Source organism: Ziziphus jujuba, chromosome 3 (genome assembly GCF_031755915.1).
Source record: "Ziziphus jujuba cultivar Dongzao chromosome 3, ASM3175591v1".
NCBI classification, from domain to species: domain Eukaryota; kingdom Viridiplantae; phylum Streptophyta; class Magnoliopsida; order Rosales; family Rhamnaceae; genus Ziziphus; species Ziziphus jujuba.
In genome coordinates this window covers 19,924,698-19,936,275 of record NC_083381.1, presented here as the reverse complement: position 1 = coordinate 19,936,275, position 11,578 = coordinate 19,924,698, and the positions used below count along the sequence as shown (strand labels likewise).

The window sequence follows — 11,578 nt, the reverse complement described above, 5'->3', positions numbered from 1 at the left end:
TGGCATGCTTTCTAATCTATGAAAAATGCATTTTCCGAATTCCAAATCCATTATTTTTATTATGAGCGTGAGTTGCACGTGTGCAGGGGCTTGGACTGTCTTTTCACATTCCTCTTTTTTTTAAAAAAAAAAAAACAAAAGAATGAAATATCATTCGGAAACTGCAACAGTATAAAAAAAAAAAAAAGAAAAAAAGAAAAATCAGAATTCACAAAACTCAGCGAAACGTTTCTTTTGAATTTGGCAAAAGCTGAAACATTTCCTTTTCATTCTTTTTTTTTTTTTTTAAATGAATTTTTTGTTGTGTGATTTTTTCCTTCCTTTTTTTTTGACAGTATATTACTGTCTGTAATTGTTGCTCTTCTTCTGTGGCGGGAAGTTCAGAAACAGGGCAGAGCTCAGACAAAAGGGAAAAACATTCTCCACAAAACCAAAACCCTAGAAACCAAAAAAGAAGGGGTGAAAATCAGATTCTCTAAACTTTGGGTAAAGTAAATTCTAATCCATTCTGTTCTAAGGAAGTGAAGTGAAGTGTAACTACCACCACCACCACCGCCATGTACTGGGTGGCTACCAGAAGCGCTGTCGTTTCGTTCCCCCGCTGGCGTTCTCTGGCTCATCTTCTTCACTCCTCTCCTCGTCGATACAGCTCCTTCAATCCCTCTCCAGTGTTCTTGTAATTTCTCTTACTCTTATTTTATTTCATTAAAATGTGACTAACCATGCTAAATGTAGTTGCTTTATATTTATACATTGTGGGTTCTGTTTGTAATTCTGCTTTTAATTAGGCTCTTGTATTCTTTGCGGTGTTGGGTATGCTTCTTTGGTGCAAAAGGGTTCGGTGGAAACATTTTGGGAAAGTGTTTTATTTGATTTTCTTCTTAAAAGTAGGGATTTTTAAGCTCATGGATAATGTACCCTTTTACCCCACGTGCGAAGAATCTTTTCAGAGAATATGGAGTTATTGCTTGTTTTTTACAGTGGTCCAGTCATTATTCACGAAATTAATAATGTTTATGTATTTTGGAATTTTGGATTACAAAAATATGACTTTTTAGATACTGCAGAGCTTAATGAAGATTTTTTTTTTTTTTTTTTTGGGGTCTTATATGAATAAGTTTGTCAGATAAGGTGTCATATAGGGTATTCTTTACATGGAGTCAAATAATCTACATTATGGTTTTTATTGGTCAAAAGTTTTGGTTCATATTTATAGACAGTATTTGGATTTAATATTTAAAGCTAGCAGCTTTGTTGCTGTAAGTCAACTTTCTAACTCTGGGGAATTTGTGGACAAACAACAGCGGGCAGTTTGGCAAGATTTATTGTTTCAAAGATCGGAAAGTCTTAAAAGGAAGTGCAAAAGTTACCAAAAAGCTTAAAGCTTTGAATGTCCTCGATGAGAAGGGGCTTTCTAACATTCTGTGGTGGAAGGAGGTGTGCTAGTTAATCAATTTTGTCAAATTTCTAGATAAGCTCCAACTTGTTTGGATATGGTATTTCTTGATGTCTACGAGCAATGTTAGCTGTATGTCTTTGTTACAGAGGATGCAAGCATGCAGGAAGCCTTCAACCATCCAGTTACTTAAAAGGCTTGAGTATTCCAATTTGCTAGGCTTGGATGTCAACTTGAAAAATGGGAGGTGTGCTCTCAGTCTATCTTATTGTTATTATTTTTATATGCTTATGGTTCTGGGAAACAAGAACGGGACAAGAGTAGTTGATGAGTTTTCCATTGTTCTTTCCTCCTATTGGTGCTGGGAGGATTTTTATTCAATTTAATGCTAAAATTTACTCACAATGTCTTATTATGCATACTTAGAGGAGTAATCAAACTGTAATTTGTGAAGGTTGCAATCATCTTTCCCTACTTTAGGCAGTGGAAAGATTTGGGAGGAGAAAACTTGGGCTCTTTAATAGGTTTGCATCTAAGTTGACAGAGACTGTTATAATTTCTATTACTTTTAAGAATTGGTTTCCCACGTTGATAATCTGTTACCTGGTCTAAAGAGGATGGGAGAGTTTTGGCAATAGTATAAACAGTGTCCTTTTTAAGTATGTTTCTGAGTGATATTACTGTAAAATTATTTTTGCATGATTTTAAAAACAGTAATCTCCCTCTTTCTTAAAAGCATCCAAGAATGTGGTTTCCTTTCTCTTTAAAATCATTCATTAGTTACTTATGTTGACATTAGCCTGAAGGAAGGAACACTCAACTGGGAGATCTTACAATTCAAGTCAAAATTTCCCCGTGAAGTATTGCTTTGCAGAGTATGTTTCTAATTTGTTGTTGGCCATATGGATGAATTTTTTTATAGTTCATAGTTTCATTGCCTCATATTAAATTCTTGTAATATGTAGAATGACTACCTATCAAAAGTCAATGATTGGTGCACATTGTTTTGGTTTTACAGGTTGGTGATTTTTATGAAGCCATTGGAATAGATGCCTGCATTCTGGTTGAATATGCAGGTTTGAATCCTTTTGGAGGTCTACGTTCAGATAGCATTCCAAGAGCTGGTTGCCCAGTTGTGGTACTGAACTCATTTTCTTATATATGTTACATTTAGCTTCTTTTTTCTGCTTTAAATTTTCATCCTGTCATATGATCCCAAATTGCCATGTTCTTTCCTTGTCAACAAAAATAATAATATTTGGAAGGGTATATATATCTTACAAAAGGCCATATTGCCTTCTGGATTGGAATCGTATGTTGTATAACAGAGATGAATTTGCATCTTGTGGTGTAGATAGGTTTTTGCTAGGGTAAAAGGGAATGGCATTTACTGGGCCTCAATAGCAAGCCAACATTGGCCCGCTCACTGAAATTCGCTTCTAATTTTATTTATTTATTTTTTTTCATTTTTGAACGGCGTATATGAATTATTCTTTTTTACATATGTGGTTTTAGGATCTTGCTTTCTTAACCTGTCTCCAACTAGCTTGCCTGCATAAATAAATATTTACAATATAACCCAATTGAAGGACATATTGATGGATATTTTGGCAAATGCCAATCAATTCTGTAGTTTGGTTCAGTATTTAGTATGCAATAAATAATATATATTTCTCTTCGTTCTCTTTGATGGTTAATGCTTCACTGCATGCGATTTGCAGAATCTTCGACAAACTTTGGATGATCTGACCAGAAATGGGTACTCAGTGGTATGTGTAGCAGCACTTTTTGCGATGTTGTTCATTATCTTTTTATTTTTACACAAAAATAAAGATCAAAGTTTTGACGTACTTCGTGCAAGATTCCTTTTCCTTTTCTGACTGGCATATTTAACTAATGGAGCCCTTGTGTATTCTGCTCTTTACTTGATATCTATATTCATACTTTTACAAGTTGTAATTTTTAGTTTTCACGACTTTGATTGATTTGATGAATTAGGTTTTCTCATCTCTCATCTAATTTCTCGTTTCATTTTGCATGGTACAGTAATAATGGTTGAAAATTCTTGGTACATTGGTTGCTTAATCAAGTCAAAAAGCCTCCAATTGCATAAATTGATGAATCACTATCTTAGTATATTACATATTAAGACTCCAATAGCAATATATATATATATATATATGTATGTATATTTTTTTGAAAAGTTGAATGACAATGGGAATATATATCTTCAAAATGGAGGTATGGAGTATTCACCCTGTTTCTTAACAAATGAGATAATAAAGCTCTGTGGACTAAATGTAGTCTGCATTACATCTCTAGATCTCTATTTGTTACAGATTGAATATTCTGTAGTAATTACTCAACCACTAAGGGCCAAACATAGTGCTTGGATGATCGGATATTCTTGCTGAACATATTTTCTGGATGTTGTGGCCTTTTGATGGTTTGTTATACATCCATGGCTGAACTTGGACAACTTTATGCTGTGCAATCTTACTATTTGTATTAACTCACTAGTTTATTGAATGCTTATTTTGGCCCTTGTAGTGCATAGTAGAAGAAGTTCAGGGTCCAACTCAAGCTCGCTCCCGCAAAAGTCGTTTCATATCTGGGTAGATGTTCCCTACATTTTTTAATTATAAAAATCTAAATGCAGCACCTTCTGAATTTTAATGTTGTCTTAAATAAATGGTTTTTGTATCTGACTTTTGTTCTTAAATATGCAGGCATGCACATCCTGGTAGTCCTTATGTCTTTGGACTTGCTGGTGTTGATCATGATCTTGACTTTCCAGAACCAATGCCTGTGGTTGGTATGGCTAGAACATGTCATTACAATAAAAAGTTGTTTTGGTAGATATCATGATGCATTTCTTATTATTGTCATCTGATTTTATTGTCCTTGATTGATTAAGGCTATATGTTAGTCTTTTCCTCTTACTTGCACCTAAAAACAGGTGCTTCTATTATTATCTCTTTCTTAAGATTGTAGGTTTTTTTTTCCCCCCCTACCAGTGGCATCATACTCAAAGGCACAAAATCATTTCACATGAACTATTGCAGGCTCATAGTTCATAATAATATGTGCTGCTTTCAGGAATTTCAAGATCGGCAAGAGGGTATTGCATAAATTTAGTTCTCGAGACTATGAAAACATATTCGTCAGAAGATGGTTTGACTGAAGAGGCCTTAGTTACAAAGCTTCGTACTTGTAGATATCATCATTTATTCCTTCATACATCTTTGAGGCACAATTCCTCGGGTTCGTACGAGCTTCTTAATATTTTATCCACATAATCTTTTCTTTCTTAGAAATGAGATTTTTCTCTAATTATTATTCCCCATGATGGTGCATGATGCACAATTACAGATACAAAAATGTGCACTTGTCTTTCTCCACATTTGATCTGCTTTTACAGTCTTATGGATTGAGAGGTTGTTTCACAGGCACTTGTCGCTGGGGAGAATTTGGTGAGGGAGGCCTGCTGTGGGGAGAATGTGTTTCTAGACATTATGAATGGTTTGAAGGCAATCCTGTCACTGAGCTTTTGTCTAAGGTTCATATTTCTCATGAATTTGTTTTTCTTGAAATTCCTTATGAAACCCCCTCACCAGAAAAAAAAAAAAAAAAAAAAAAAAAAAAAAAAGAGAAAAGAAAACATCGCATAATAATTCTTTCATTTTTTAGGTTAAAGAACTCTATGGCCTTGCTGATGAAATTACATTTAGGAATGTCACTGTGTCTTCAGAAAATAGACCCCGGCCTTTAACCCTTGGAACAGCAACCCAGATTGGTTGGTTTTACTTCATTGGACGTGTTATGATTTATTTTTTGGGTGATATGAAATCGCTAGATTTATGAAGTCGGTCATATTAAACAATATTTTGTTTTTTTGCATACTTCCAGGTGCCATACCGATGGAAGGTATACCTTGTTTGTTGAAGATGTTGCTTCCTCCAAATTGCACAGGTCTACCTGGATTGTAAGTATTTGCATGCCTTTAATGCATGATGCAATGGGAAAGGTGTGAATGCAATATTGAGTTTTTGTTGCATTTGTTTGCCTATTGTATATATCTTTCTTGCCTATTATTTTTTAATGCTATTCTTTATTGGGGATTTCTGAGATTAAAGGATTACATGATATTTTCCGGCAACAGCAGTATCTTGAACATCATGCTTCTCTGAAATTGTACAGCATTGCTCTTGAATTTCCTATCATCCTTCATGATTTTTTTACATATATTTTTATTTTGATTATGCTTTTGCACCAATTGCAAGAAGTCCTAGATTGTATTTTTATGTTTCTGCTTGCAGTCAATAAACTACCAGTTCAAATTCATACAGTTATGGTTTCATGCTGATATTATGATGACATTGTGTCTGTGTGGCAGGGTCCACGTGTTTATTTTTACTGTTTTATTTTTGCTTGTGAGTCTTGGATAAATAGTTTTCTGTTCCTTAGATTTGTTATTTTATAATTTCTCAGGTATGTTAGAGATATTCTTCTCAACCCTCCTGCTTATGAAATTGCATCTACAATTCAAGGTGAGTTTTAAACTGGCTGGAAGTTTCTTGATCCTTTAGTGATAGAAACTTATCAGAAAATCTTGCTAAATAAATTAATATTAGTACGAAGTATGTGTAGTATTTGATAAACGCTCAATGTAATTAACCTTAGACAGAGACTGGGAATATGAGCCACTGTCTGTGTGCTCTTAAAGTGACATTGTCCACATGATTAGAAACTATTAAACTTTTAAGTGTTCATGATATTTATTAACTGTGAGTCCGCTATTTGTATGACGACTTAACCTCTGATGTGTTTTGTAGAAGCAACTTTTCTGTTTATTCATCTCATCTTTTATATAGCTTTTTGGTGCTGACTAATTTTATTTTCTCTTTTCCTTAACACAGCAACGTGCAAACTTATGAGCAATGTCACCTGTTCAATTCCTGAGTTTACTTGTGTTTCATCTGCAAAGGTTGTTTTCCGACCTTGTGAATGAGTTTATGCATGGTAAAAAACATAAGTTTTTTCAAGAAGAAAACTACAGAATACGACATAACTTTTAAATGCTTTTTGGCATACTTTCGATTACTTATCATATCAACTGTGGCCTTTTGCAACTGAATTGGTTCCATCATTGCTCTTGGAGTCTTGATGTTGGAAGATCCTTTTATTTTATATTTTCTTATTTTTTACCCCTCTTAGTACATGGTTGTTATACCTATTCCCTATTAGTATGATATTATTTTTTACTAATGGTATCATAATCTGCATCACATATATATCCGTGTAATTCACAAGCTTTTGTATGTTGTGCAGCTTGTGAAGCTACTTGAACTGAGGGAGGCTAATCATATTGAGTTTTGTAGAATTAAAAATGTAGTCGATGAAATTCTACACATGAATAGAAATTCTGAGCTTGGAGAAATCCTGGAGTTGTTGATGGATCCTACATGGGTGGCAACTGGGTTAAAAATTGACTTTGAGACATTAGTAAGTGGTTGAATTTGTTACTTTTCACTTTTTGACAAAAGAAAATAATTATTCATCCATCATAGATAAGTGATGAAGCAGCTAATGCTTTGCATTGGTTACTTACAATCCATTAAATTATAACCTTGTTGCTTTTACGCAATCCGTGAATTTATAGCACGAGTAACCTTCCTATCCAACACACCCTCAGGCATGACAGAATAGATTTTGTGAATGTCTGGTTCTTCTCATTTCAGGTTAAATATTCTATGCATGATTCTAACTATCCTTGTTCTTTTGCCAGGTAAGTGAATGCGAATGGACTTCAGTCAAAATTAGTGGAATGATCTCTCTAGATGGTGAAAATGATTCAAAAATCAGTTCTTCTTCTATTGTTCCTAGTGAGTTTTTTGAGGATATGGAGTCTGCATGGAAAGGTCGTGTCAAGAGGATACACATTGAAGAAGAGTTTAGAGAAGCAGAAGTGGCTGCTGAGGCTTTATCTCTTGCAGTAAGTCTCCCGTATTCATATGAGTTTATCATTTGTAAAGGCTGAGACAGTCTCTCTCTCTCTCTCTCCTTCTTTTTTCGCCCATTTTCTGAGTGATTCAACTATTTCACATGTTTGACGTAACCTCTTCTACAATTTAGATTTCTCAAATCATACAGAAAATTGGAAAAACATGTGATATTTTATTTGGACATGAAATACTTAGAAAATTATATAGATATTTTTATATTCTTTGAACCCAACAGCATTCTACAATTTGGTAGGTTACTGAAGATTTCCTGCCTATCATTTCAAGAATAAAGGCCACGACTGCCCCACTTGGAGGCCCAAAGGGAGAAATATTATATGCTCGCGAGCATGAAGCTGTTTGGTTTAAGGGAAAACGGTTTATGCCTTCTGTATGGGCGGGTACACCTGGGGAAGAACAGATTAGACATCTTAAACCAGCTATAGACTCAAAAGGTAGAAAGGTAGGAGAAGAGTGGTTTACGACAGCAAAGGTAGAGGACGCTTTAACAAGGTGTTTATTTTTCTTGACATGGAAGCTACTTTTCTTCTTCGTTTTAAGGTTTCTGTTTCTTTTAATGTTTGAATGTTGATAAAATTAGTTCTTTACTGTTTCAGGTACCATGAGGCGGGGGCCAAGGCAAAAGCCAAGGTCTTGGAATTGTTAAGGGGACTTTCTTCTGAATTACAAGCAAAAGTCAACATCCTAGTTTTTGCTTCCACGCTTCTAATTATTGCCAAGGCTTTATTTGCCCATGTGAGGTTGGAAACAAACAATTTCATTTATCTTTTTAGCATTACTTCTCAAATCTGTACAGAGTTTGATGTGGTCTTTCATGTTAAATTGTTGGTTTGACAAGTCAACATAGATATTCTTTACTCTGTCGGCAATATTATGTATTTGTTTACTCTAGGCAGTATTTTTCTTGGGAATCTTCTGTTTTTTTTTTTTTTTTTTTTTTTTTTTAATCCTTTTTTCCAGATGGGAGGGAGAAGGGAGTGGATTGAAGAATTTGATTGCTAAATGTGCTTTCTGTCTATTACACCTTTCTTTGTGACACTTGGATTTTGCAAATTGGTTTCTAGAAGATATGTGGAGTTTGAATGAGCAAGAATGGAAAAACATAAAAAATCCATTTTATTCTGTCCATGTTTGTTATTCATGGGCTGGTTAACAAATTATATAAGTTGGTAATTCCTTACGTGCTGGAAACATTTCTCATGCCTTTAATAAACATAATTATCTAGAAACTAGGAGCCCCTGATTCATAAGTTAGGTTGGTTAGTTATTTTCAGGTCAGACTGTAGTTGGTCTTGAATTCTTGATCAATTCCCGATTTGTTGATTGATAAGACCAACATAGAAAAGTTTTACTTGTATAATGTACTGGTATCTGTCTTCCTCTCTCTCTCTCTCTCTCTCTCTCTCTCTCTCTTGTGTGTGTGTGTGTTTTTTTTTTTTTTTTTTAAATTTGTTATCTCCATATAGTCAAGTTTTTGGTGCTTGAAGTAGTATCTTGTTCAAATCAATGTTGCTTTCATAATGATCCTTCTGAATATGCACTTAAACTTGGTGTTGTTGATATCTTGCAGTGAAGGGAGAAGAAGACGATGGGTATTTCCCACCCTCACAGAGCCCCTTAGATCTAAGGTAGTCACCCTGGATAATTGTAGGAATAAGTTTATATATGTCATTTCTTCTAGCTGTATTATTCCATTTATCATAGCTGCTGTGCTTCTATTGCTCAATTCTTCGTTGGTCTGACCAACATTACTTTCCTCATCATTATCGTAATAACCTATAGTTTCTATGTTTTCTATTTCATGGTTTTTGATATATTGAGGTGTTGACTGCAGGGTTTGAAACCATTCAATAGAGTTGATGGAATGAAGATAGTTGGTCTATCACCATACTGGTTTGATGCAGCTGAAGGCAGTGCTGTAAATAATACTGTTGATATGCAAGAACTGTTTCTTTTGACTGGACCAAATGGTGGTGGTAAATCTAGTTTACTTCGATCAATTTGTGCTGCTGCATTACTTGGATCATGTGGATTCATGGTGCCTGCGGAATCAGCTTTAATTCCTCACTTTGATTCTATAATGCTTCACATGAAATCTTACGACAGTCCTGCTGATGGAAAGAGCTCATTTCAGGTACCATTTTATGCCTTTTAGTTATAGTCTAAGCTCTTCATGCTGCATACTAAAGCTATTACAGGTTTGGGGACCCAAATTTTCTTGTAGCCATTGTTGTACAGTTTACGCAAAAGTATTGTTCACTTAAAATCCTGTCATGTCTATCTCTTCTCTCTGTTTAGGCTCCATGTCAAACAGAAGAAACTTTCATCTGAACTGTAAAATTAATCAAGATCCCGCACAAGGATAAGTTTTTTTCTGAATGTAAAAATTGCCATTTGTGTTTTAGTTTTGTAATAAATCTCCAATATGTTAAAATTACTGATAAAAATGGTGGTCCTAAGTAAACCAGTTTCAAAAAATACTAAGTTGGTATAAATGTTAGTTCTTGTAGCTATAATTACTATGTTCATCATACTTGATTTTGATTTCTCAGGTAGAAATGTCAGAGATTCGGTCAATTATTTCTGCAGCCAGTGAAAGAAGCCTTGTTCTTGTAGATGAAATTTGCCGAGGAACAGAAACAGCAAAAGGGACTTGTATTGCTGGTAGTATAATTGAACTTCTTGATAAAATTGGTTGCCTGGGTATTGTATCCACTCATTTGCACGGAATATTTAGTTTGCCACTTAACACAAAGAACACAGTATACAAAGCAATGGGAACTGTACATGTTGATGGCCAAACAAAACCAACCTGGAAATTGATGGATGGGATTTGTAGAGAAAGCCTTGCATTCGAAACAGCTAAGAGGGAGGGTATTCCTGAAACAATAATACAAAGAGCTGAAGAGTTGTATCATTCAGTTTATGCAAAAGAGGTGTTTCCGGGAAAAGATGACACTAAACTAGAACAGTCATGCTCTAATACAAGTTTTAATGTTTCTGACGGGTCCAATATTCAGTTGAATAGTAGTAATGGCAAAGCAGCCCAGAGGAATAGATTAACAAACCAAATGGAAATTTTACAGAAGGAAGTCGAGAGTGCAGTCACTGAAATATGCCAAAAGAAGCTGATAGAGCTCTACAATAAGGAAAAAGCATCGGAACTTTCAGAGATACGTTGTGTTCCGATCGGTGCCAGGGAACAACCACCTCCATCAACTATAGGTGTTTCATGTGTTTATGTGATGCTCAGCCCCAATAACAAAATATATGTAGGACAGGTATTATTCTTTTCTTATTAATTTTCTTTTTTACAGAGCTAAGTTTGAGTTCTTTCTCAAAGGAGTTGTTAACAGATCTACTTATAAGATAATACACATAATCCTATGGTGATATGGAGTGGTTTAGTTGTTGGTAGAAAATTGGTCTTATTTTATTGAATCCATTCATTTGAATGTTTCAGTTTTTATCATCATATTACTAATAGTTGGCTACGCTAAAATGTGGAAAGTGTTCCTCTTGACTATTAATGTAGACTGATGATCTAGAAGGCCGAGTTCGTGCGCACCGCTTGAAAGAAGGAATGCAGAAAATCAGTTTCCTTTATTTCACAGTTCCAGGGAAGAGCCTGGCTTGCCAACTGGAGACTCTTCTGATCAACCAGCTGCCTAATCGAGGATTCCAGCTGACCAACATAGCTGATGGTAAACACAGGAATTTTGGCACAGCGAATCTTGCCTTGGAAAGTGCGAGCGTTTGTTAATGAAACTAATGTCTAAATCTCCCCCATTTTGTTCAAGATTCATTCACTAGTTAGAGTGGAAAAGAAATGGATTCTGCTTCAATGACATGTATATGTATGAAGGTATTCTAATGGCAGAAAAGGGGAATACCAAATTGAACCGGCTGTGGCTGCAGCAATTTTGTTTTTGTTGGCTGCTACTCCACTGTATCTATTCATCTACTTGAAATCTTTTGTTGATCGAAATCTGTATTAATATCATCTCCATTTTGCCTCACGTTTACATGCTATTTTGTTTCTTATTTATTGTGTTTCCAATTAGTTGAAGGTTGAGTTTGATAAATAGCAGTAAACTTGTATAAAATTGAACCTGAAGCCAAAAAAGAAAAGAAAAACACTCATGTGAAATTATTGTAT

General features: G+C 34.9%; 1 protein-coding gene across 1 annotated transcript; it reads left to right on the top strand.

The window, feature by feature from the left end:
- The first annotated feature begins 222 nt into the window (after positions 1–222).
- Positions 223–11,444, top strand: LOC107422746 (DNA mismatch repair protein MSH1, mitochondrial). Its single transcript, XM_048477267.2, has 22 exons — positions 223–676; positions 1,305–1,437; positions 1,546–1,643; positions 2,196–2,271; positions 2,415–2,534; positions 3,118–3,165; positions 3,947–4,011; positions 4,126–4,211; positions 4,496–4,660; positions 4,846–4,955; positions 5,087–5,192; positions 5,306–5,381; positions 5,888–5,946; positions 6,316–6,383; positions 6,728–6,901; positions 7,185–7,391; positions 7,655–7,911; positions 8,016–8,159; positions 8,990–9,047; positions 9,254–9,553; positions 9,972–10,700; positions 10,955–11,444. Exons 1-22 carry the CDS (start codon positions 558–560, stop codon positions 11,180–11,182), a joined length of 3,426 nt encoding a protein of 1,141 aa, XP_048333224.2. The 5' UTR covers positions 223–557; the 3' UTR covers positions 11,183–11,444.
- The last annotated feature ends 134 nt before the right edge of the window (positions 11,445–11,578 follow it).